Consider the following 23,748-nt stretch of genomic DNA (forward strand, 5'->3'; position numbering starts at 1 on the left):
GGTGATCCACCTGCCTCGGCCTCCCAAAGTGTTGGGATTACAGGTGTGGGCCACGACGTCCGGCAAAACTAGGGATTTTTAAAATTCAATTTGAGGTGGTGATAAAACATAAAGTGGCAATGGCAAAGAGAATTGAGTATAATACAAATAGGTAAATGACAAGAGCATAAAATTAAATCAATATCAAACAATGTTAACAGACACAATTTGGGGTGGCTAACTCACAATTCCCCCAGGTGGCCATGTCCGCACTACCCTATCCTTCATCTGAGAAACTACCCACTCTCCCTCCTATTTTTCTAAACGTTGGTTCTAAATGAGAACTCTTATCTTCCTACGTGACTCTGCCCTTTCAACACATAATGATTAACAGTGGGATGAAATTTTGATGTAACAGGACCAAAGTCCTGCCTTAGAATTTCTCAAACTAGTGTTAAAGGAGGGAAACTTTGAGGATACTGTTCCAGAGCTACTGGTAGCCATGACCACTGCTGCTGGGGAAAGATCATTTCAGAGAATAAAGCCAACATATAGAGAGAAATGGAAGAGACAGAGATCTAATGATAATGTATATCTGACCCTCAATTATGTACATAACACATATTTTACTTTATATTAAGCATGACACACACTTCCCATGGTTATTCTAAGAATTTAAAAATTAATGAACATAAAGGCACTCTGTAAACTAAGTTTATCAGTGCCTACTATTCAACAAATGCAATCACTTTGTCTTTTAACTTAAAAAGTATGCACATACATAAAGTAGAAAAGGTAGGCAATAAAATTCAATGTAAGATAATGACTGTAACCATAAAACAAATGCACAAGATCAGGGGCCTGTAAACTGGCTAGACAGCCAAATCTGGCCTGCCAACTGTTTTTGTGTGGCCTGCACACAAAGAATGGTTTTTGCATTTTTTAATGTTTGGGGGAAAAAATGAGTAAAAGAATTTTTTGCGATATGTGAAAATTACATTAAGTTCAAATTTCAATGTCCATAAACAAAGCTTTACTGGAACACAAGTACACTCATTTGTTTACATATTGTTTATATGGCTGCTTTCATGCTACAACAGAGTTAAGTAGCTGCCTTTACAGAAAGGTTGCCAACCACTACACAAGACTATAAAGATACACACCAAAACACTTAAAATTATTGTGTCAGGAAGTCAGGATCATAAGTAATTTCATCTAGTCTCTACCTTTCCAATGTCTGAGATGTGACATTACTTTTTATGAAAACAAAACTTAAAAAAAATAGCTTCTATCTGATTTCCCTTCATTCACTGTATAGCTCATCTAATTCATCTAAGTCTTCCCCACATCAGTAAATAGTACTACCAAGTTGATCAAGCTGAAAAACTAGGAGTTATCCGTGATTCATTCGTTTTCTTCATCCCTTACATCCGTTCATCAAGCACATCCACAGGCCCCTCAAAATATATTCCAAACCCTACCGTTTCTTTTGCCATCACTACTCAAACTCTAGTCACCATTATCTTTCATCACTACTCCTGCAAGAACCTCCTAACTATGACCTAACATTGTCAGGGGACTCAGTAGGAGGAGGGAATGGGAGGAAAGGGACTTAAGGTTGCAAAGAATAGAAGGTCTGTCAACAGAAGAGAATATAGATAACACATACACACTCAAATATCTAAAGCTTAAGTTCTATCATCCTGACAAGAGCATCTTTAATTCTTAAGTTTTTCAAGAAATATTTCTGCTTTCTTTTAACAAATCTTGCCTCTTCCCTGCATTCCTAAATTTAAAATCAAATTATAAGTACCTCTTCTGGTTGTAAAACACCACCACCTAAAAAAAAAAAAAAAAAAGCCTAATTTTGATGACTTTTTTTTTTTCCTCTTTGCATTTCAGATTGGGAATTTTGACTTCTTAGTATGTCTCATGATGTTAGTAACCAAGGAAATGGATTAGCTGTCTTCATGTAGCTATATAATTAAATAAAATTTTGAGATTGAATTATTCATAAAACACTCATTCTTCAATATTCAACACGAGAGAACAACAGCAAATGAAATTAGTATCATATAGTGGAAAGCACCATATTTTGAAAGTCATGACTTGGCTTCAGTGCTTTATCACACTAACTGTATGATCTCAAATCAGCCCTCTTAAACCTTACAGTTTCCTCATTTATAAAATATGGATATTAATGTCTGTTCTAATTCCTAAGATTGTTAGTGAATTAAGGAGATCATGTTTTTGAAGGTAATTTTATTATTTATTTATTTGAGGCAGATTCTCGCTCTGTCACAGAACCTGGAGTGCAGTAGCAAGATCATCGCTCACTGCCACCTTGAACTGCTGGACTCATGCAATCCTCTCATCTTGGCCTCCCAAGTAACAGGGACTGCAGGTACGCACCACCACGCCTGGCTCACTAATTTTCTTTCTAGTAGAGACATGGTCATGCTATGTAGCCCAGGCTGGTCTTGAACTCAATCTAGGAGAGACATGATAAGGGCTTGAAACAGGTCTCCTCCCTTCACTGGGTGGTGGGATAGGAGATATGGACAGATTTAAATTTAAAGAGGAAAAATCAACAAGACTCTCTTATGAATCAGACACTTCATGAATAAAATTTCAGGTGCTCCCCATAGTAACTCTGAAATATTATCACTGTTTTAAAAATAAGGCTCATGGCTGGTCATGGTGGCTCATGCCTGTAATACCAGCACTTTGGGAGGCCGAATAGGGAGGATGGCTTGAGTCCAGGAGTTTGAGACCAGCCTAGGCAACAAAGCGAAATCCCATCTCTTAAAAAATTTAAAACAAACAAAAAGGCTCAGAAAAGCTAAAAGTGGGATAACTGGAGTTTGAACTTTAAAAAGTCCATGCTCTTTTTTTTTTTTTTTTTTTTTTTTTTTTTTTTTTTTTTGAGACGGAGTCTTGCTCTGCCGCCCAGGCTGGAGTGCAGTGGCCGGCTCTCAGCTCACTGCAAGCTCCGCCTCCCGGGTTCACGCCATTCTCCTGTCTCAGCCTCCCGAGTAGCTGGGACTACAGGCGCCCGCCTCGTCGCCCGGCTATTTTTTTGTATTTTTTAGTAGAGACGGGGTTTCACCGTATTAGCCAGGATGGTCTTGATCTCCTGACCTCATGATCCGCCCGTCTCGGCCTCCCAAAGTGCTGGGATTACAGGCTTGAGCCACCGCGCCCGGCCAAGTCCATGCTCTTTTTACTTAACTTTGCTATGTCTATTTTTACCTGGGAATAATGCTGCCTACCTGGGCTTGAGCGATCCTCCTGCCTCTGACTCCTAATGCGCTGGGATTACAGGTGTGAGCCACCATGCTTGGCCCCTGAAAGTAATTTTAAAAGTAGGCAGGGCATGGTGGTTCATGCCTGTAAATCCCAGTCGTACGGGAAGCCAAGGTGGGCAGGTCACCTGAGGTTAGGAGTTCGAGACCAACCTGGCCAACATGGTGAAACTCCGTCTCTACTAAAAATACAAAAATTAGCCAGGCACGGTGCAGGTGCCTGTAATCTCTGCTACTCAGGAGGCTAACACAGAAGGCAGAGGCTGCAGTAAGCCAAGATCGCACCACTGCACTCCAGCCTGGGTGACAAAGCAAGACTCTGTCTCAAAAAAAAAAAAAAAAAGTAATTTTAAAAGTAAACTCTAAAATATAAGTACCCAGGAGTGGTGGTTCACAGCTTATAATCCTAGCACTTTGAGAGGCTGAGACTGGCGGATCGTTTGAGCCCAGGAGTTTGAGACCAGCCTGGGCAATATGGCAAAAACCCTTCTCAACACAAAAAATACAAAAATTAGCTAGGCAGGGTGGTGTGCACCTGTAGTCCCAGCTACTCCACGAGGTGAGTGGGAGGATCACTTGAGCCCAGGAGGTCCTCTACATTATTTTCCATTTCCTCTACATTGTTTTTCAAATATATAAAAATTTTAATTGAAACCTTTACTATGCAGCTATAGTAATTAAGACAATGTGGTATTTGCTTAGTGACAAACAGAGATTGACATACCAGAATACAGAGTGCAGAACTTCATCTACACATACGTGGTCTGTTGATTTTCAGCAAAGGTGCCAAGGTAATTCAATGGAAAAAGGCCAATCTTTTCAATTAGTTCAGTTGTGCTGGAACAAAAATCATCAGTGTGCAATAAATGAACCTTGACCTCATACCCTATATAAAAATCAACTCTACAGAGATCATCGACCTAAAAATAAGAGCAAAAACTAAGAAATAATAAGAATCTTTGTGACCTTGGGTTAGGCAAAAATTCCTTAAGCAGGACACAAAAAGTATAAACTACAAAAGAAAAAAATAAGTTGAACATTAAAATAAACTGATAAATGAATTTCATTAAACTAAAAAACTTTCACTCTTCTAAAGACTGTTAATTTATGAAAAGGCAAGCCACAGACTGGGAGAAAAATATTTGCAAACCACATTTTTTATACAGGACTTGTATCCAAAGCATATAAAATACTCTCAAAAATTAAGGCAACAATTTTTTTTTTAAAAAAGAGCACCAAATAGGCAAATTCATAAAGAAAACAGATTCATGGTTGCTAGGGCCTGAAAGGAGATGTATACGCAAATGTTCACTGCAGCTTTATTCACAACAGCCAAAACTAATAGCAACTGAAATGTCCATCATCTACGGAATAAACTAAGTGTCGTATATTCACACAAAGAAATATTACTCAGCAATAAAAAGGAATGAACTAGTGAAACAAACAGCATGGATGAATCTCTAAAGCAATATGCTAAGTAAAAAGCACAAAAAAGACCACAGATTGTAAGATCCCAGTCATGTGAAATTCTAGAAAAGACAAAATGCACTGGATGTGGTGGCTTACCCCTGTAATCCCAGAACTTTGGGAAGCTGAAGCAGGCAGATCACTTGAGCCCAGAGTTCAAGACGAGCCTGGGCCACATGGCAAAACCCCATTTCTACAAAAAATACAAAAAAAAAATTAGCCAGGCATGGTGGTGTGTGCCTATAGTCCCAGTTACTTGGAAGGCTGAAGTGAGAGGATCACTTGAGCCAGGGAATTGGACGTTACAGTGAACTGAGATCCTGCCACTGCACTCCAGCCTGGGCAAGAGAGTGAGACCCTGTCTCAAAAGAAAAAAAAAAAAATACATATATATATATATATATAAATACATTTATAAAAAAATACATATATATATATATATATAATGGAAAAAAGCAGATCAGCAGTTGCCAAGAATTGGAGGTAGAGGGAAGGGACTGACTACAAAGAGGCATGAGAGAATTTTTTGGGTAACAAAAATGTTCTATATCTTGATTGTAGCAGTGAATACACAATGATATAAATTAAGACCCATTGTACTCCTAAAATTGTCATTTTATTATATGTAAAAGCTCAATAAAATGGATTTAAAAATTTAGAAATCTGAAAACCACTCTGTAGTTCTACTCTTTCACTAAAACCAAGATACGAAATGCTCTAATGTTGTTTTAAAACAAAGGACCGTGAAAATTTGCTATTGAGAATGCATTTGATAATGAAAATGACAGACAAATCCCCAAAGGAGCAGAGTATACCCAGTTTTAAGTAAGTCCAATGAAGTCTGACAGAAATAGCTAACTACCTTATCCAGGGTTAAAACAAAATGTCAGCGATGTGAGGTAGGACGAGATTAATAAGCAAAGAAAAGAAAATGATTCTCAAAAGCCTGCTCTAAAACACTTTCTCATACATTTCTTAAGAATGTGTCTTTATCTTATCTGTTGTTTTTCAAATTCCATAATCTACCCTAGGGTATACAGCAAGTTTGTCAAGTTAAGGCACTAAAAATATTTACCTTACAGTTAAAGATTTTTTTTTTCAAATGTAAATTAAGGACTTTCAAAAAGTCAAAAATCAAATTCATTGTGGATCCAGAATGAACTTGTGCTTCCCTGTGCTTAATATAGGGAAATAAAATTACATAGTAACGTAGTTCAGGATCTCCTTAGTTATTTTGGCTATGTATTTTTCTGTGGCAATTATAAGCTATTTGGAAAACAGGAAAAGTGATTCAATCCGAAGTAGGTAGCTAGCATTATTCCCAGGTAAAAACAGACATAGCAAAGTTCAGTAAAACAAGCATAGACTTTTTAAAGATCACACTCCAGTTATTCCACTTAGTGAAACTAGAATGGGTCTGAGAATTAGACAGTAATGTATCAACATTTCCTGATTTTGTTGCTTGTAAGTATGATTATGTAGAAGAAAGCCTTATTTACAGGAGATAAACTCTAAAATGTTAGAGGCTGATGGGGCATCCGTTTAGCAATTTAATTCTCAATAGCTTTTTGGGGCCTTTTTAATTGGTATTATAAAATAATGATATTTCAGAGTTACTATGAACACTTAAAATTATATGCTTAAAGTGCCTGATTCCTAAGAGACTCTTGCAGAATTTTCCTCTAATTTTAAATCGGTCCGTATCTCCTATCCAACTACTGAAGAAAAGAGGGAAGACCTGTTTCAGGCCCCTTTCATGTCTCTCCTAGATTACTGCAAAAACTCCACACTGATATTCCTATTTTCAATATTGTCTGCTCTAATTCATTCTCCCCAGTACCAGCAGACTAAACTTTCTAAAATCCAAACTTGATTACAAGTCCTTTAGTGGCTCCCCCATCACCTTCAGGCCCAAAGCCAAACTCTTCAGCATGACACTGAAGATAATCAGTGATATGGTCCTCTCCTGCCTTCATCTCTCATCTCTATACTCAATTATTAATATTTACTTACTAGTTCCCCAAAGACCCTATGCTATGTTCAGGAGACTATAAAGAAGGCTCTCTAACTGCCTAGAATTAAATCATGGCTCAACCTTAAGCCAAGGCTGAACAAGTTTCAACCTTAAGCAAGGGCTGAAAACTTTTTTCTATAAAAAACCAGACAGCAGAGATTTTTAGGCTCTGCATGCCATTCGGTCTCTGTTACAACTACTCTGCTCTGCCATTGTCACGTGACAGTAGTTACAGACAATCCCTAAGTAAACAAGTATGGCTGGTTCCAACACAATTTTATTTATGGATATTGAAATTTGAATTTCATATAATTTTCATGTGTCACAATATTCTTTTTATTTTTCAACTACTTAAAAATGCACAAACCATTTTCTCAGACAGAATGCAAAAGAGACCAGACTGGCCAGAAGGTGGTAGTTTGTCAACCTCTAATCCTGAGCAAGTTATTTTCCCTCTCTTCAACTCAGTTTCTTTATAAAATGAAAAAAAATTAATATATGCTCAGGTATTATATTATTCCAGGACAAATGATTTTGCCGATATGTCACAGATATATCATTGCACAAAGGACAGAAAACTAGATTACATAAAAACAAAAAGTTAAAGAGAATTATATCAATCCACTGATCCTACGGTTTTTCCCATCGACCAAAGCAGTTAGGCACTAGATATGAGAGCAGTTACCACTCAAAAGGCAATACATTCAGCCTACTATAAAACACATTCTTGTCCTTAAGAAATGTATTGCCTAATTGAAAAGACAACATGAAATACTTAAAGGGCTATATATATGAGTTAACAACATAAGGCAAATATATGATTGATCTCTGTAAGTAAAATCAAATGTGCTAGATTTCAGAAAATAGGAGAGAAAATTCCTGTGGATTAAAGTGGTCAAAAGAAGAGGTGGACTTAAACTACTTTGGATAAACAGAAATTGCTAAGAGAAAGGAAAGATATTAAATAAATAATGGTATAAAAAGAAACCAGTTAACAAAAAACTAAGCAAGAAAAGGGATACAGAGGGAATCCATGTAGGGGCCGTGGTAACGGATGAAGCTGGAAAGGTAGGAGAGAGCCAGGTGGCAGGACAACTTGGACACCATACTAGAGTTTATCTCACAGAAACTTGAAAAGAAAGTTCTTAAAACAGGGAGTGACAATGAAAATGGTGTGTTAGAATAAATAATCTGGTGGCCATATGCAGGTTAAGAAAGAATAGAATGAGATAAAAACCATATCAATGGTTTTCAAACTACTGAAAACAACTCTTTCTTTGTTGCTGTGACACAGACTCATTCAAAAAACATTTAACACCATCTTATAGGTGCTACTACTAAACAACTCTTCAGAGCACAGCAAACAGCCCAAATTGCTTTAAGTACCAAAGTAGGTGTTAAAGTCCGGAAAGAAAGAGGGCCAGAAGGTGGAAGGGGTGACCTCATCCTGGTCACACAACCCACATTTTGCCTCTACCAACACCACCACCCACAAACAGCTGTTTTAAGACCTCCTCAGCATCCCGAGAATTCTCTAGTAACTGGATATAGGTCCTGAATCCAGATTGATAAACAGTGACCTATAATAATTAACCTGAAAAAAAAGATTTTATTGAAATACAGCCAAATTCTTTAATAAGAAAAAATACTAAAAATAAAAAGAAATGTATGTCCAACCATAAAGGTAGCATAGTAAATAATAAGACCTCAAATATAAATGATTTTTTAAAAAAAGGAACCGAGAATGGAAGCCTGCAAAACGTATACATGTACTTTATACATACATATACATATACCAAAAACCTATCAAATTCAGATACAGTGACTAAGATGTATAACAAAGTAGCCCTAGGGCAGCTATCAATGTTTTAACTACCTGTTTTTGTATCTCCAAGATTACTTTTCTGTATAATCTGACCCAGCCATATCCCACACAGGTTATATCACCAACATCTAAGAAAAAAGGATAATGTGCTCACAACCAACAGTGTAGACATCAATTGTTTTTACAGAAGCCACTGACTTCCTAAGAGTGAATAATTTAATTAAAACTCTTTATTGTCTATCTCCCTTCACAATAATATAAGCTTCATGAGAGCAGGGATTTTTGTTTTGTTCACTGACATATTCCCAGTATGAAAACAATGCCTGGCATGCAGTATTTACTTAACAAATATTTGTTAAATCGTTAGATTTTCATTCTGGGAGCTATAATTAGCGTCAGTCACCACTCTGTCACCCAGGTTGGAACACAGTGGTATGATCTCAGTTCACTGCAACCTCTACCTCCCAGGCTCAAGCAATCTCCCCACCTCAGCCTCCTGAGTCCCTGAGACCACAGGTGTGCACCACCATGCCTGGCTAATTTTTTGTACTTTTGGTAGAGATGGGCGGTGGGGTGGGGGGGCCTCATCCAATACAACTGGTATCCTTGTAAGAAGAGGAAATTTAGGCAGGGCGCAGTGGCTCACGCCTGTAATCCCGGCACTTTGGGAGGCCGAGGTGGGTGGATCATGAGGTCAGGAGATCGAGACCATCCTGGCTAACACTGTGAAACCCCATCTCTACTAAAAACATACACAAAAAAATGAGCCGGGAATGGTGGCAGGCACCTGCAGTCCCAGCTACTCGGGAGGCTGAGGCAGGAGAATGGCATGAACCCGGGAGGTGGAGCTTGCAGTGAGCCAAGATCGCATCACTACACTCCAGCCTGGGTGACAGTGCGAGACTCCGTCTCAAAAAAAAAAAAAAAAAAAAAAGGAGGAAATTTGGACACACAGACACCAGTGATATGTGCACATAAAGAAAAGGCCACACGAGGACACAGAAGATGGCAACCTACAAGCGAGGGAGAAAGGTGTTATAAGAAATCAAACCTGACAAAACACTGATTTCTGACCTCTAGCTTCCAAAACCGTGAGAAAATATGTTTCTGTTGTTTAAGCCACCCAGTCTGTAGTAATTTCATATGGTAGCTCTAGCAGACTAACAGACATGATTTGGGAAGTGATATAAAATAAAGAAATACTTGTGATATTTGGTGGAAAAGATACAGTTTTCAATTTTTTCATTAGAGCTATTGTTTTCTCTAAAAATGATTAGGCTTCTCCCCTTCCCCCGTAGTTCAGTTCTAAAGCTATCAAGGCAGCCAGTACAAGGCAAGAGTGTAAGGAGGTCATTCTGGTAGAGAAGCAGCACAGGATGGGGTGTCAGAGTTTAGTGTGCAGGGTATCAACAACCAGGTGGACGAGAAAGGCAGCCTGGCATAGGATGCTGGAGCCCTGGTGGGATGAGAATGTCAGTACGAGATGACGGGGCAGCCCACCACAGGTTCAATCAGAACCTGAATAGGCAAGGAAGTAGAAACCAGTGGAGACAAGAGATTGATTATGCAGGGGAGGACTCATCAAATAAATAAATATGCTAAGTATAAAGGAAGCCAGGTTTCTGTTGGGGAAGTAATTATAAATATATAAAGGAGGAAACTAAAATTAATCCTATGCTGTTGTAAAAATATAGCTGTAACTATATCTATATATTGCCACACACATATGTACATAAATATATTCCTTAATTTTAACTACTGTGACAAGGACTCCAGCAGCATTGAACACAACTAGTGCACAGAGTTTGGTTTCTAAATACCATTCTCCATAAAAGAAGTAGGGCTCTTTGGCAAAATGGCTGATTGTAGGGCTGGAGCAAAAAGAGTACAAGACGAACCTGAATCATCTTATTGTATCACAACACAAGAAAGTCATCAAAGAATGATGAGAGCATGGCAAAAAAACAAAGAAGACAGTTTAGAGGGGCATCTACTTGCCAAAACAGGGCCAATTTAAGCATCAAAATAAACAGTAATAGATTATAATCCATCAAAAAAATAAGAAACCTGGCCAGGCACAGTGGTTCACGCCTGTAATCCCAGCACTTTGGGAGGCTGAGGTAGGTCATCTGAGGTCAGGAGTTTGACACCAGCCAGGCCAACATGGTGAAACCCCATCCCTACTAAAAATACAAAAATTAGCCAAGTGGTAGTGGCACACACCTGTAAACCCAGCTACTCAGGAGACTGAGGCAGGAGAATCACTTGAGCCTGGGAGGCGGAGGATGCTGTGAGCCGCGATCGCACCACCGCACTACAGTCTGGGCGACAGAGTGAGACCCTGTCTCAAATACAAAATAAAATAAGAAACCTGAGTCCATACAGATATAAACCAATACACTGAAGGTCTGATGAAGAACTGAATATTTACATCGTTTCAAAGCGCATTTTACAAAATAGCTATTAACTACCAAGTAAAACAAGAAAAATAATCTTGCAATTACTAAAACTGTAAAATTGTGGACAAGTCTAGCAGACACCAAGTGATCAAAATGGACATCACCAGTAATGGGATAAATCAAAACTGTGTGCCACCTAATAGGATGCAATGAGACAAACACAGCTTCACTTCCGTGGCACTTCTCCCAAAATTGCATAATTTGAATCTAAAAACATCAAATTTAGGGACAGTCTACAAAACAACTGGAGGGCAACTTTCCAAAGTGTCAAGGTCACAAAACCCAAGGAAGACTAAGGAACTGTTCCATATCAAAGAGACATGAGAACTAAATTCAACATGTAATTGTGAACTACAGCTTTTTGCTATAAAAGACATTACTGAGACAATTAGTGAAACTAGAATGGGTCTGAGAATTAGACAGTAATGTATCAACATTTCCTGATTTTGTTGGTTGTAGATGGTTATGTAGGAGAAAGCCTTATTTACAGGAAATAAACACTAAAATGTTAGAGGGTGATAGGGCATCTGATTAGCAATTTAGTTCTCAAATTGTTATAGTATAAAGAAGACAGGCACTTTCATCACCACTTAGGCTAGGTAAAGGTTGCAAAGATAGGTCTACAGAGGCCAGGAAAGAAATGACTAAAACAAGCTGAATGTAAGGTAGGGACTGAGGGCACCTGGCACACCACTTAGTGAATATATAGACCATCTGGAATGGAATGCAAGCCCAGAGTGGCAAAGATCACTCTATTTTTCAATAGAAACCAAACATCCACATTGTTATACGAAATTTCCCAATTTTTAAAACACTCAAAAGGGCCAAACAAAACATGTCTGTTGGCTAAATCTGAACCACAGCTACCTCTGGCCCAGAGACATGTTTCTCAAACTGAGGCTTAGGGATAAAAGGAAGCCACATGATATACACAAGGAACATATTCTTGGAGCCGCAGTTTTATCTCAAGGGTTTGCCTGGAATTTTCTGGAAGACAGGATAGTTTCAAATTTTTTTAAAGCTATACTATGAAGTATAATGCACAGTTCATATTTTTTTAAACTTTTCATTTGAAAATGATTCCAAACTCACAGAAAAGCTGTAAGAACAAAAACAGTACAAAGACTATCCATAGCTTTCACCAAATTAACCTATTATTAACATTTTATCCATTGGCTTTATTTACACACATGCACATATGCATGTTCTCTGTCCCTCCCTCCCTCTATATGTCCATGTATCTGTGTGTATATATAAAACACATATGGTCACGTACAGTGGCTTACGCCTGTAATCCCAGCACTTTGGGAGACTGAGGCGGGTGCATCACTTGGGGTCAGGAGATCCAGATCAGCCTGACCAACAGAGTGAAACCCCATCTCTACTAAAAATACAAAATTAGCCGGGCATGGTGGCATGCGCCTGTAATCCCAATTACTCGGGAGGCTGAGGCAGGATAATCGCTTGAACCCGGGAGGCAGAGGGTGCAGTGAGCCGAGATTACGCCACTGCACTCTAGCCTGGGTGACAGAGCGAGACTCCATCTCAAAACAAAATAAAAAAGTCCCACATATGTATTACATTTGTTTCCTAAACCATTTGAATATAAGTTATAAACATCACGGATCATTCTCCATAAAAACTTTGGTATGTATTTCCTAAGAATAAAAGTATTCTCTTACATAACCTGAAGATAGTTATCAACTTCAATAAACATTAATGCAATACTACCATCCATATTCCAATTTTGCCAAGTGATCCAATAATATCCTTTATTATATTTTCCCCTCTATACAAGATCCAGTCTAAAATCAGGTAGTCCACTTAGTTACCATATCTCTTAAGTCTTCTTCAGCCTGGAATGTTTCCACAGACTTTGTCTTTATAACATTTAAAAAAAAAAAAAAAAAAAAACCCAGCTCCCCGACGTTTTAAAAAATAGGATGTTCCCCATCTGCAGTTTAAAATTTCCTCATGATTAGATTCAGGCTATGAATTCATGGCTGAAAAACACGATAAGTGATGTGTTCTTTTCAGGGTATCACATGCAGATACAAACAACAACCACTGGTGATATTTATTTTGATCATGCACACAATGTGCATGTGTGCAAAAAAGACAATAATATGGTTGTCTGATTTCACCACCATACTGAGTTACTGTTTTCCCCCCTTACAAGTAATAAGCATTATATGGGGAGAAATTTAAGACCATGCAGACATCCTGCTCCTCACCAGAATATCCCCTTAGATTTAGCGCCTATTGATGATTCCTGTCTGAATAAATCTTTATTATAATTGTTGGAAAACAATCATATTAACTTTAAAATTACACAGATTTCAACTTTTGGCTATACTCCCAGATCCCTTAAGTGTAAGTGCTCAGTCCCCTCCACTTTAGAAGCGCTATAGTGCAATGGTTTGAGTGTACTAATCAGGGACAGCTTCCTGGGGAAAAAATGTATTTGAGCAAATAAGTGGGGAACCAGTCAAGACACAGACAACTCCATCAAATTGGCTTAAAAGTAAAATAAAGCAATATGGTAAACCCTCTTTTTTTGCAGCTGTTTTTGGCTCCCAGTGATTTCTCACGTGACAGGCATCACATGGGGGATACTCAAACAAGGAAAATCCTCTTACTTATTTGAGACAGGGTCTCGCTGCTCGCTCTGCCGCCCAGGCTGGAGTGCAGTGACATGATCATAGCTCACTGCAGCCTCCACCTCCTGGGCTCAAGTGATCCTCTCACCTCAGCCTCCCAAGGAGCTGGGTATGTGCCACCACGTTCGGCTAAGTTTTGTTTTTTTGGTAGAGACAGGGTCTCACTGTGTTGCCCAGACTGGTCTTGAACTCCAGGCCTCAAGTGATACTCCTACCTTGGCCTCACAAAGTGCTAGGATTATAGGTGTGAGCTACACCACCCGGCCTGAAAATTCTCTTTCAAAGCAAAGAATTGATTTGCAAGGTAAATATACCCCAGCCCTACCAATATCATAAAATCACTTCTTTACATACTGAGTTTGCCTGAATTACATTCATTCTAGAACTAATAAATATCTTTCTGCTCCTACTGATGTTAAACATATTCTAATTATATTCAGACTCTAAAAACTTATCAAAGACATAGCCCACAACTCATGATTACTTCTGATTGTTCATCCACCTTTTCATGTATGTTAACCTTTCCACCTATTCTCTCAAAGATAGGGATTAGCCACTAAAAATGTATCTTCCATCTGATTGTGACCAACAGAAATTTTACACTGAAATCTAAGACAAATATATATAACTGATATTAAATGTTCCATGAAGCAATCTCACATGAAGTACTGATATTTTACATTATCTCTTCCTTTTCTCATTTTTCTAATGTTGGTCCTGACCACTACTAAACTGAGTTCAAAAACCATTCATAGGTCATGCATATGACTTGTACTTGAAAATAATGCCCTAGAATCTGGCACACAATTCTTTATCAGATTCCCAATAAAGTCTAGAAGATTTCACTCATTTCATGTGAAATGAGAAATAAGAACAAAGTGAGTTGTTTGTTTGCTTGCTTGTTTGAGACGGGGTCTCGCTCTGTCACCCAGGTTGGAGACCAGTGGTGTGAGCTGAGCTCACTGCAACCTCCACCTCCTAGGCTCAAGCAAGCCTCTCAGCTCAGCCTCCCAAGTTATCTGGGACCACAGGTGTGCTCCACCATGCCTGGCTAATTTTTTTGTACTTTTGGTAGAGACAGGGTCTCACCATGTTGCCCAGGCTGGTCTCAAACTCCTGAGCTCAAGTGATCCGCCCGCCTCAGCCTCCCAAACTGTTGGGATAACAGGTGTAAGCCATATTTTTTAAAGTAATTTTACAATTTTTTATTCTGAGATTGTGTATTATAATCTTTTGGTCTTCAAGTGTCATTTCTTTTAAAAAAAAAACAAGGTATGAAAGTGAAGGTTGTTAAGTCGTCAACTATATGCTAGTCCCTAATTTTTTTCCTCCACATTTTACTCCACATTTTACTGGATCATGAAATCTCCACCTCAAGACTTCAAAGACACATGAGAGTTTCAGCCTTCAATAAAACCTTCAATACAGCCTTCAAGAGGCTTATACATTTGGCTTAGGTGGGCGTGATACCTGCAATCCCCCAGCATTCTGGGAGGCCTCAACGGGCAGATCACTTGAGGTCAGGAGCTCGAGACCAGCTGGGGCAACATGACGAAACCTGTCTCTGCTAAAAATACAAAAATTAGCCGGGTGTGGTGGCACACGCCTGTCATACCACCTAGTCGGGAGGCTGAGGCAGGAGAATCCCTTGAACACAGGAGGCAGAGGTTGCAGTAAGCTGAGATCACACCACTGCACTCCAGCCTGGGCAACAAAGCAAAACTCCGTCTCATAAAAAAATAAAAATAAAAACAATTTGGCTTAGGGAAATAACAATTTTAAGATTTGTAATAATTACTTTCACCTTATAACTATAAGAAAAAAACATTTCGCAATAAGTACCCCAAGAGTGGTCCTATCAAGTGTTCAAGGAAGAATACTTTGGGCTGGGAATGAAAAGAAATAAACATTTTTACAAAGGAAATAATATTTGAGTTGAGCCTTGAAGGGTATTGGGAATGGTCATCAGGATGAAAAGATGAAAATTTGAGGAACAAGAAATAGGTCATTTTGGTCAGAACATGGTAAGACAGTAGAAAGAGATGACAGAGGACTTGAGAAGAGGCTAAGAGGCTAAGGTGTTTGAATGTAGTCATCAAGGCAATGAAGCAATCTGAGAGGGTGAATGGCACAATCAAAGTATGGCTTTAGGAAGATTAATCTGAGGGCCTTGTACAAAATAAACTGGACAGGTGGAGATTCTTGACACCATGCAATAATCCATGCATCGAATAATAAGTACCTGAACTACAGCGGTGGAAAACAAAAGGGATGAGAAAAGGTGACAAGAATTGACAAGTCTTAGAAGAGATTCTAATGCCCCAGGCAAAAATGGCAAAGAATCAAACATGATTCTGAAATTTCAAACTGGGTGATACAGTCAGTGGGAAATAAGGAAAAGAAGCTGATTCAGGAGAGAAGTTCAGATTCAGGTATGTACCTGAGGGTTATAAAGAGTCAGTAACTGAGTAGAGAAAAGACCGCTATACTCCATCAGAAAAATCTGAGTTCAAGTGGAAAAAAAAAAAAAAAAAAGGTTAGGATCCAACGAAAAACACAGAATGCAAAATTATGTCTGCAGTATGATTTTAACTATTAAAAAGTTAAACACAGAAAAAGACCAAGAACAAGTACATCAACACGTTAACATCAGCTGCGTACAGATGGGCTAAAGATAATTTATTTTTCTATTCTTCTTTCCTTTATTTAAAAATAATATGAGGCTAGGCATGGTGACTCACATCTCTAATTCCAGCACTTTGGGAGGCTGAGGTGGATGGATCACTTGAGGCCAGCAGTTCGAGACCAGCTTGGTCAATATGGCGAAACCTCATCTCTATTAAAAATACAAAAATTAGGTGGGGGCGGTGGTGCACATCTGTCATCTCAGCTACTCGGGAGGCTGAGGCACAAGAATCGCTTGAATCCGGGAGGCAGAAGTTGCAGTGAGCGAAAACTGTGACACTGTACTCCAGCCTGGGCAACAGAGAGAAACTCTGTCTCAAAAAAACAAAATAAAATAAAATAATATAGATACAAACAATCCCAACCATACAAAAAAAGAAAAAACCTGGACTCAACGTTTTAAAAAAATAACACATTCTTAGCCGGGTGCAATGGCTCACATCTGTGATCACAGCACTTTGGAAGGCCTAGGCAGGTGAATAACAAGGTCAGGAGATCACAACCATCCTGGCTAACACAGAGAAATCCCATCTCTACTAAAAATACAAAAAATTAGCCAGGTGTGGTGGCAAGCGCCTGTAATCCCAGCTACTTAGGAGGCTTGAGGCAGGAGAATGGCTTGAACCTGCGAGGCAGAGGCTGCAGTGAGCTGAAATGGTGCCATTGCACTCCAGCCTGGGCAACAGAGCGAGACTCCATCTCAAAAACAAACAAACACACACTCTCGGCCAGGCATGGTGGCTCACGCCTGTGAGGGAGGCTGAGGTGGGTAGATCACACAAGGTTAGGAGTTCAAGACCAGCCTGGCCAAGATGGTGAAACCCGTCTCTACTAAAAATACAAAAATTAGCCAAGCATGGTGGTGGGCACCTGTAATCCCAGCTACTCGGGAGACTGAGGCAAAGAACTGCCTAAACCTGGCAGGCAAAGGTTGCAGTGAGCCGAGATCACGTCACTGCACTCCAGCCTGGGCAACAGAGCAAGACTCTGTCTCCAAAAAAAAAAGCATAATAATTTATCTCCTAAGGTTAGCATGCAGATTAAATGAGGTAAAAGCTCTTTGTAAACTGTAAATAAGGAATGCTTTAGAATAATACTTAAAAATCATATACAGCATGCAAAATTAAGCCATTATAATAGCATAAGACAGCTAAAGGATAAGAGATCATATACAGACATAGAAATATACTATACGGTCAGGCGCAGTGGCTCACACCTGTAATCCCAGAACTTTGGGAGGTCAAGGTGGGTGGATCACCCAAAGTCAGGGGTTTGAGACCAGCCTGGCCAACACGGTGAAACCCTGTCTCTACTAAAAATACAAAAATTAGCCGGGTGTGGGGCACACGACTGTAATCCCAGCTACTCGGGAGGCTGAGGCAGGAGAATCGCCTGAACCAAGAAGGCAGAGGTTGCAGTGAGCTGAGATTGCACCATTGTATTCTAGCCTGGGAGACAGAGCAAGACTCCGTCAGATACACACACAAAAAGAAATATACTATAGATCTGGGAATCTTCCACACTGAGGTAATACTAGATGAAGTAGATTCTTCCCCTAAACTTTTTACAAGTATTAGAATCTATTTTAAACATCAAAATATTTTTCTAAAATTTCTTAAGAATATTAAAGTTTTACACGTTACAGATATGGACTCCCACATACAAAACGCAGTATTTTGCTACGTGTTATTCCAACTTACACATAAGACAGAGAAAGACTCCCTAGAATTTGAACTGCTAAATAAATTATTTCATTGTTTCAAAAAGCTAAGCTCTACGGAGATAAATCTAGCAATCAACAAATGTTCTCTCAGAAGTTGCTTGCTTGAAACATAGCACAGCATTCTAAATGGTGTTTCCTCCCTTCATCCCCATTTCTGGTACTTAGGCTTAATAGTAAACATCTCTACATACAGTATGTACTTTATTATTATTATTATTTTTTTTTTAGAGGCAGAGGTTTGCTTTGTGGCCCAGTGGAGTGCAGTGGTATAATTGTAGCTCACTGCAACCTTTAATTCCTGCGCTCAAGTGCTCCTCCTGCCTCAGTCTCCCAAGTTGCTGGGGTTACAGGCGCATGCCACTACGCCTATTTTTGTTTTTTTGTAGAGAGAGGGTCTTGCTATGTTGCCCAGGCTGGTCTCAAACTACTGGGCTCAATCGATCATTCCACCTCGGTTTCCCACAGTGCTGGGACTACAGGCGTGAGCCACTGTACCTGGTCATGGTACTTATTTTAAAAACCAGGCAGTAAGCTCCTAAAGGGCAAAAAGCATGTCTTTTACTTGTCTTTCCCATGAGAACCACCTAGCATAGTGGTAGTCCATGCTCGATGTTAATCCATATACATGTTGAAAAATACTCTAGCTAACTCATGAAGATGCTCTACTATTTGAGAGTTACTACTCATGTCCTGTTACATAACTTACATCTATCTTGAACTCTTCAAGAGACAAGCAACCAATAAAAAAAGTTTTAAAAAACCCTCTCCAAATATAACATGAAAAACATTTTCATGTAAATAAAGAATGCTTTAGGTTAGTATTTGAAAATCACATACAGCGTTGTTCCTTTAAGAAAGCAAGACTAAATCTTTGATGAGAAATCACAGTTCTAACAATGTGATGTTAAAAAGACTAATAGTCCGTAAGTTGAAGCATACTTGTTCACATTTATATCCTGCACCCAGAATATTGTTTCTTATAGATCCTAATCCAACAGTTTCGTTCACTACGATTTTTCTTAGGGGGAAGATTTTAAGTTTTGCTGTTTAACTTTTGAGGCAGAAAAATTTAAAGCTGACATGGTTAGGTATAAGGTTTCTTTCAAATGCAAACAGACTAATCTCTAGGTTAATTCCAAGATAAAAGTCTTAAAATTAAACCTCTATTACAAAAGAGATTCTAAAAAGATTAAGCATGAAATGTACCCAATCCCTGTCTTATAAAAAATCGATAAAAGCTGTATGAATAGTTCCCCACTTTTGCACATAGACCTGAGATTTAAAATATACACAGTATATACATTTTGCACATGGGTATCTATATGTAGTGATTTGGAGGCAAGACATCAAGGTAATTGAGTAGTTTTCTCTCCTTAAAAAAAAAAAAAGGTTTCTACAGTGCTGCCTTAAGTTGCCATAATTCGTGAATTAAAAGATATATTAATAATACCTAAGGGAAATTCCAGAGTACAAGCACCTGCCAGCCAAGTTGCCTGAAACTCATCAGTTGGGGAGATTAAAAGAATTCTTCAGTTCTTTTTATGTAAAACAAAGATAATATAATCAGTACCAGGTAACTTCAGTGTGGCATTTATAAAACGGCCAATCATCTATCATTCATATGATTTAAAAAAACACTAGTCTTAATTGCCATTCGACATCTTATAAAATGCACATAATACAGTGGTTTTCTTATCTAAACATGCAACAATCAAGGGTACAGTTTGAATTTTAAGTTTTTCACTTCCCAAAATGAGTCGCCACAGGATTCTCTTAAATAATCTCTTCTCTAAAATTGTTCTGTTTATAAAGCACTCAATTTTTCTGCTTATAAAAATGTAGTTTTTTTTTCGCCATTTTTCAAGAACCTATCTAATATGTAAAAGGAAATACACACATACTTCCTTGAGGATAAATGCTTTCAATACTTGTAACCCCAGAAGAACTTCACATGTTTTGAATTCTTGTTTGGTTTTAAAAAAAAAGGTTTTTAAACATCTACTAGAGTAGAAGTACTTGCCTTTATATTCGTGGCTCTCCTGATAAAATAAAGATCAATGTAACTCTAAGCTCTAGGCTAATTAACTGCAGAAAACAGAAACAAGCAATTTGGCAAGAGCTGAGCAAAGCTCTGCTTAAAGACTACCAGTAAAATATACCACCACTACTCCTCCCCCACCCTTTAAGGTTTCAATTAAGATGGGGCCTAGTTTTACTCTTACAAGGGGCACAGAAAGAGAAAGCACAGAGCTCCCACTGAGAAGCATCTTCATCAAGAGCAGCTCCAGAAATACTGCCAGAAACCATTTCCTTCCCTCTCTGCAGACGCAGGTTCCTCTGATAGGCATATCTCCTCTGCTCCTGATTAACACCATATCTAAAGAAAAGTCTCATCACATACCACCCAAAGCATGGCATCAAATAAATTTTTTACATCCAACATTAGGGCCAACAATGACGCTCTATATGAAAAGTGTGAGCCCCAAATGCAATTCATCTTCATCTCTCAGTCTTTTATATCACTTACCTCATGAACTGGTTAAGAAAGAAAGCTTTTACAAAGCATAATCAATGTTTGAAAATAAACTTAAGTGCCCCAACTGGTGAGAAAGACTCCTTCTAAACACTTATAGAAGATGAAGCTTTACCAAACCCTCCAGAAGTCTTTAGAACCAACAGGAAAGAAGTTAAAGTGAATAGTGATCTCCCCATTCCTACAGGATGAGGACCCAATACAGTACAAAGATAACACAGCTCTCCACAACATCCCCTAAAAAGACACTCAATTTTTACTTTAGTATATGATCAGCCCTTTAGCGGACATATAGGACAAGTTTTTCGGTCCAACATTTACTGTGAATAAACCAACGCATGGAGCTAAAAAAGAACCAGGGAAAAATGGATGTCTCTCTAAAAGGCGCCCAACCTAAGTAAGGAATTACAAGACATCAAAGGTTAGATAATGGACAACAGGTGCCTTTGAGGAGGAACGAGTAACACAACACTCAGTTGCCTCCTATTTTAGGATTTCCACTCTGAAAGCACTATAACAACAATTTTTTCTGCCCAAGAAAAAGGGAAGGCCAAAATTATGGATTTTACTATTTAATATCTATTATGGGCCCATTGCTCTTTGACTTACTTTTTTACTTTAGATTTTAAAAATCCATCTCATCTCGATATTATCTGGATATAGTACGGCCTACGTATGGACAGACTCCTCACTGATCAGTGAACATTAAACAAGTAGAGACTTATTATCAAGAAACGTAAAAGAAAGGCGTCTGAATACAAGCTACCTGCACATAAAAAACTCAAAATACAATTCCAGCAGTAGGTATCACATAACTGCGTTATCAGCCAAAGCTGAAACTGTTCTCACTATTCTAACAGTAGAACTCAATCTTTCACTAGATTCCAATGGCCTCGAAGAATAGTAGTAATTCCAGACTCAGTTTCTAGGGCAGTCAATACTAGCCTGGCGCTGTGACTTTCCTACCCAGAAGATTACCTTCATCTGAGTGAAAGGAACACTGAAAAGGCACTTCAGCCTATTTAACAACCTCTTCCCTTTCTCCATTCCACAAAGACAACATCTTCCAAAAATGGAGAATCCTTTCCTTCCCTGATAGAGGCCCCCTTTCCTATTGATTCATTGGGCAGAATCACTTCTCCCCAGCACGCATGCAGAGCCAGAAAACACTTCTGCTTTCACTCTTAAAGAGGGTCCCCCAATACAGATGCACCTCTTCCTTTCCTGTATTAAGCGAATGATGCTCCGATGCTTCTAGGTCTCTCCACCACTGCAAAATGCTCAGAGAAGTGGAGGGAGTGAAAAGGAAGTTGCCTACTACTCTGAAGAAAACTGAAAAGTCTCCAAATTTAAAGTGAAGACTGGGGGGCGGGGGATGCCCCCTTCCTGAAGAGGGAATGAGGGTCCCCATCCTAAAAAGGAGCCTCTGTTCGGGTAAAGGCTGTCCCCACCCTGAAAGAGAGCTCTGTATATGGAAAGGGGGTGGAATGTTGTACCTTGAAGAGGAGCTTGGATTTGAAGAAGTGTCCCAACTCTGAAGGGGAGTGAGCGGGGGGAGCCGTGAGTGTACGGGGAGGGGTGTGCCAGCTATTGGGGGGCCTGAGAGGGAAGGGGTTCCCCCTTTGGAGGGCCCTGCAATGAAAGGGGCTCCGGGAGGAAAGGAGGGTCTAGCACAGAGGAGGGCTGGACATGGGGGAGGGGCCCCTCAGTCCACCGGAGTCCGTGGAGGGGCGGCAGCCTCGAAGGGAACATGTGCAGTGGAGCCGCGGCCACTCCGAGGGGCAGGAGGGAGGGCAGGGCCTGGGCTGTGTGAGGAGAGAACAAAGTTCCCACCCTTCGCAGAAGAGGCAGGACTCCCCAGCCGTACTCACCGAGGCTGCCGGCGAAACCGTCCATCTTGCGGGGAAAGCGCCGGGCTCGGAGCTCAGCGGGGCGGGCACTTCATTCAGCGGACCGACAGAGTGGCCGACGCTGAGCCTGACCCGCTCGCTCTCTAGGTCGCCCGGCTCGGCTCCCGGCTCCTGCCTCCGTCGTCCGTCCGTTCGCCCTGGGGTAGTCAGCCGCGGCCGCCGGGACCACTTCCCCGTCAGGTTGAGAGCGGCGCCGCTCAACCGCCTGCCCGGCCTCCCTCCCAGGCAGCAGCCGCCGCCGCGAGCGCCGCGCCGCGCCCCGCCCCCGCGCCCGCGCGCAGCAGTAGCCCCGCCCCGCGCACGCCGTCACACTTCCGACTCCGCCTCCCACGTGACGCCACGGAGGCGGGGTCTTGTCAGCCCCGCCCTCTCACCTTGCCTCGGCCTCGGCGTTGGTCCTCCTCGCGACAGGCTGGTGGTTGCGCCTGCGCGGTGGGCCTGCTGAAGGCTGGGGACCACGGTTTGGTTCCGACAGGTGGGGATAAGGCATAGCCTCCGGCCTGGGATACTCTGATGCATGAAGGATCCTCTCCCCATATAGCCCCTGGGAAGCCCGCAGAGCCAAGTCTGGACCCCCCTGACAAGAGATGGCCACCATGTGGGTCCTACAAGGACACTAAAGAAGCAACCAAGAGGGAGAGGTTCTCCCTCTCCCCTGGTAGGGTGAGGGACAGACAGGGGCGAAGCTTTTTGACTAGCTCGATACCACCACTGCCACAGGCGCAGGGCCCGGGACAGATCAGAAGCAAGGAATTTTAGTGCTGGACATGACCCAAAAGTTCATCTTGCCCAACCAACCCTTCTAATGAAGAAAAACACAGAGCCTTAGAGAGGACAACCTGCCCAAGGTCATCGAACCTAGTAGAAGCAAAAACTCAGGCTTCCTTACTCTCCCTAGCGTTCTGCCGGGTAGGGGTGGAATACAACCCTATATGGCAGGCTGTAGGACGGCCTGCTAAGGAACCATAATAAGGGTTATTTCAAATGAAGTAACACTGAGTTCTAGGCCCAACTCCGTATGACCCAAGTGGTGAATGTCAAATCACCTAATTTATTTAGGCCTGACTTTATTCATTTGCAAATGGGTTGTCTGGACATGTAACCAAAACATGTAAATATACATTGCCTTCATCTTCTTCCTCCCTTCCCCAACACGATTTCCCATACTTCTAAAGACTTTCTCATGGT

General features: G+C 40.3%; 1 protein-coding gene across 4 annotated transcripts in view; it reads right to left on the reverse strand.

Annotated features, from left to right (window-relative positions):
* Positions 1 to 22,827, reverse strand: part of EML4 (EMAP like 4) — a 163,853-nt gene extending 141,026 nt beyond the window's left edge. For 3 of the 4 annotated variants that reach the window (XM_010382598.2, XM_030921003.1, XM_030921005.1), the window contains exon 1: positions 22,522 to 22,827. In XM_010382598.2, coding sequence (XP_010380900.1) covers positions 22,522 to 22,546 — 25 coding nt within the window. In that variant the 5' untranslated portion in view covers positions 22,547 to 22,827. Of the gene's footprint in view, positions 1 to 4,008; positions 4,122 to 22,521 lie in introns of all 4 variants that reach the window. The other variant, XM_030921004.1, reaches the window with a different exon arrangement.
* Positions 22,828 to 23,748: the final 921 nt, after the last annotated feature.

The sequence above is a fragment of the Rhinopithecus roxellana genome, chromosome 17 (genome assembly GCF_007565055.1).
Source record: "Rhinopithecus roxellana isolate Shanxi Qingling chromosome 17, ASM756505v1, whole genome shotgun sequence".
In the NCBI taxonomy this organism is placed as follows: domain Eukaryota; kingdom Metazoa; phylum Chordata; class Mammalia; order Primates; family Cercopithecidae; genus Rhinopithecus; species Rhinopithecus roxellana.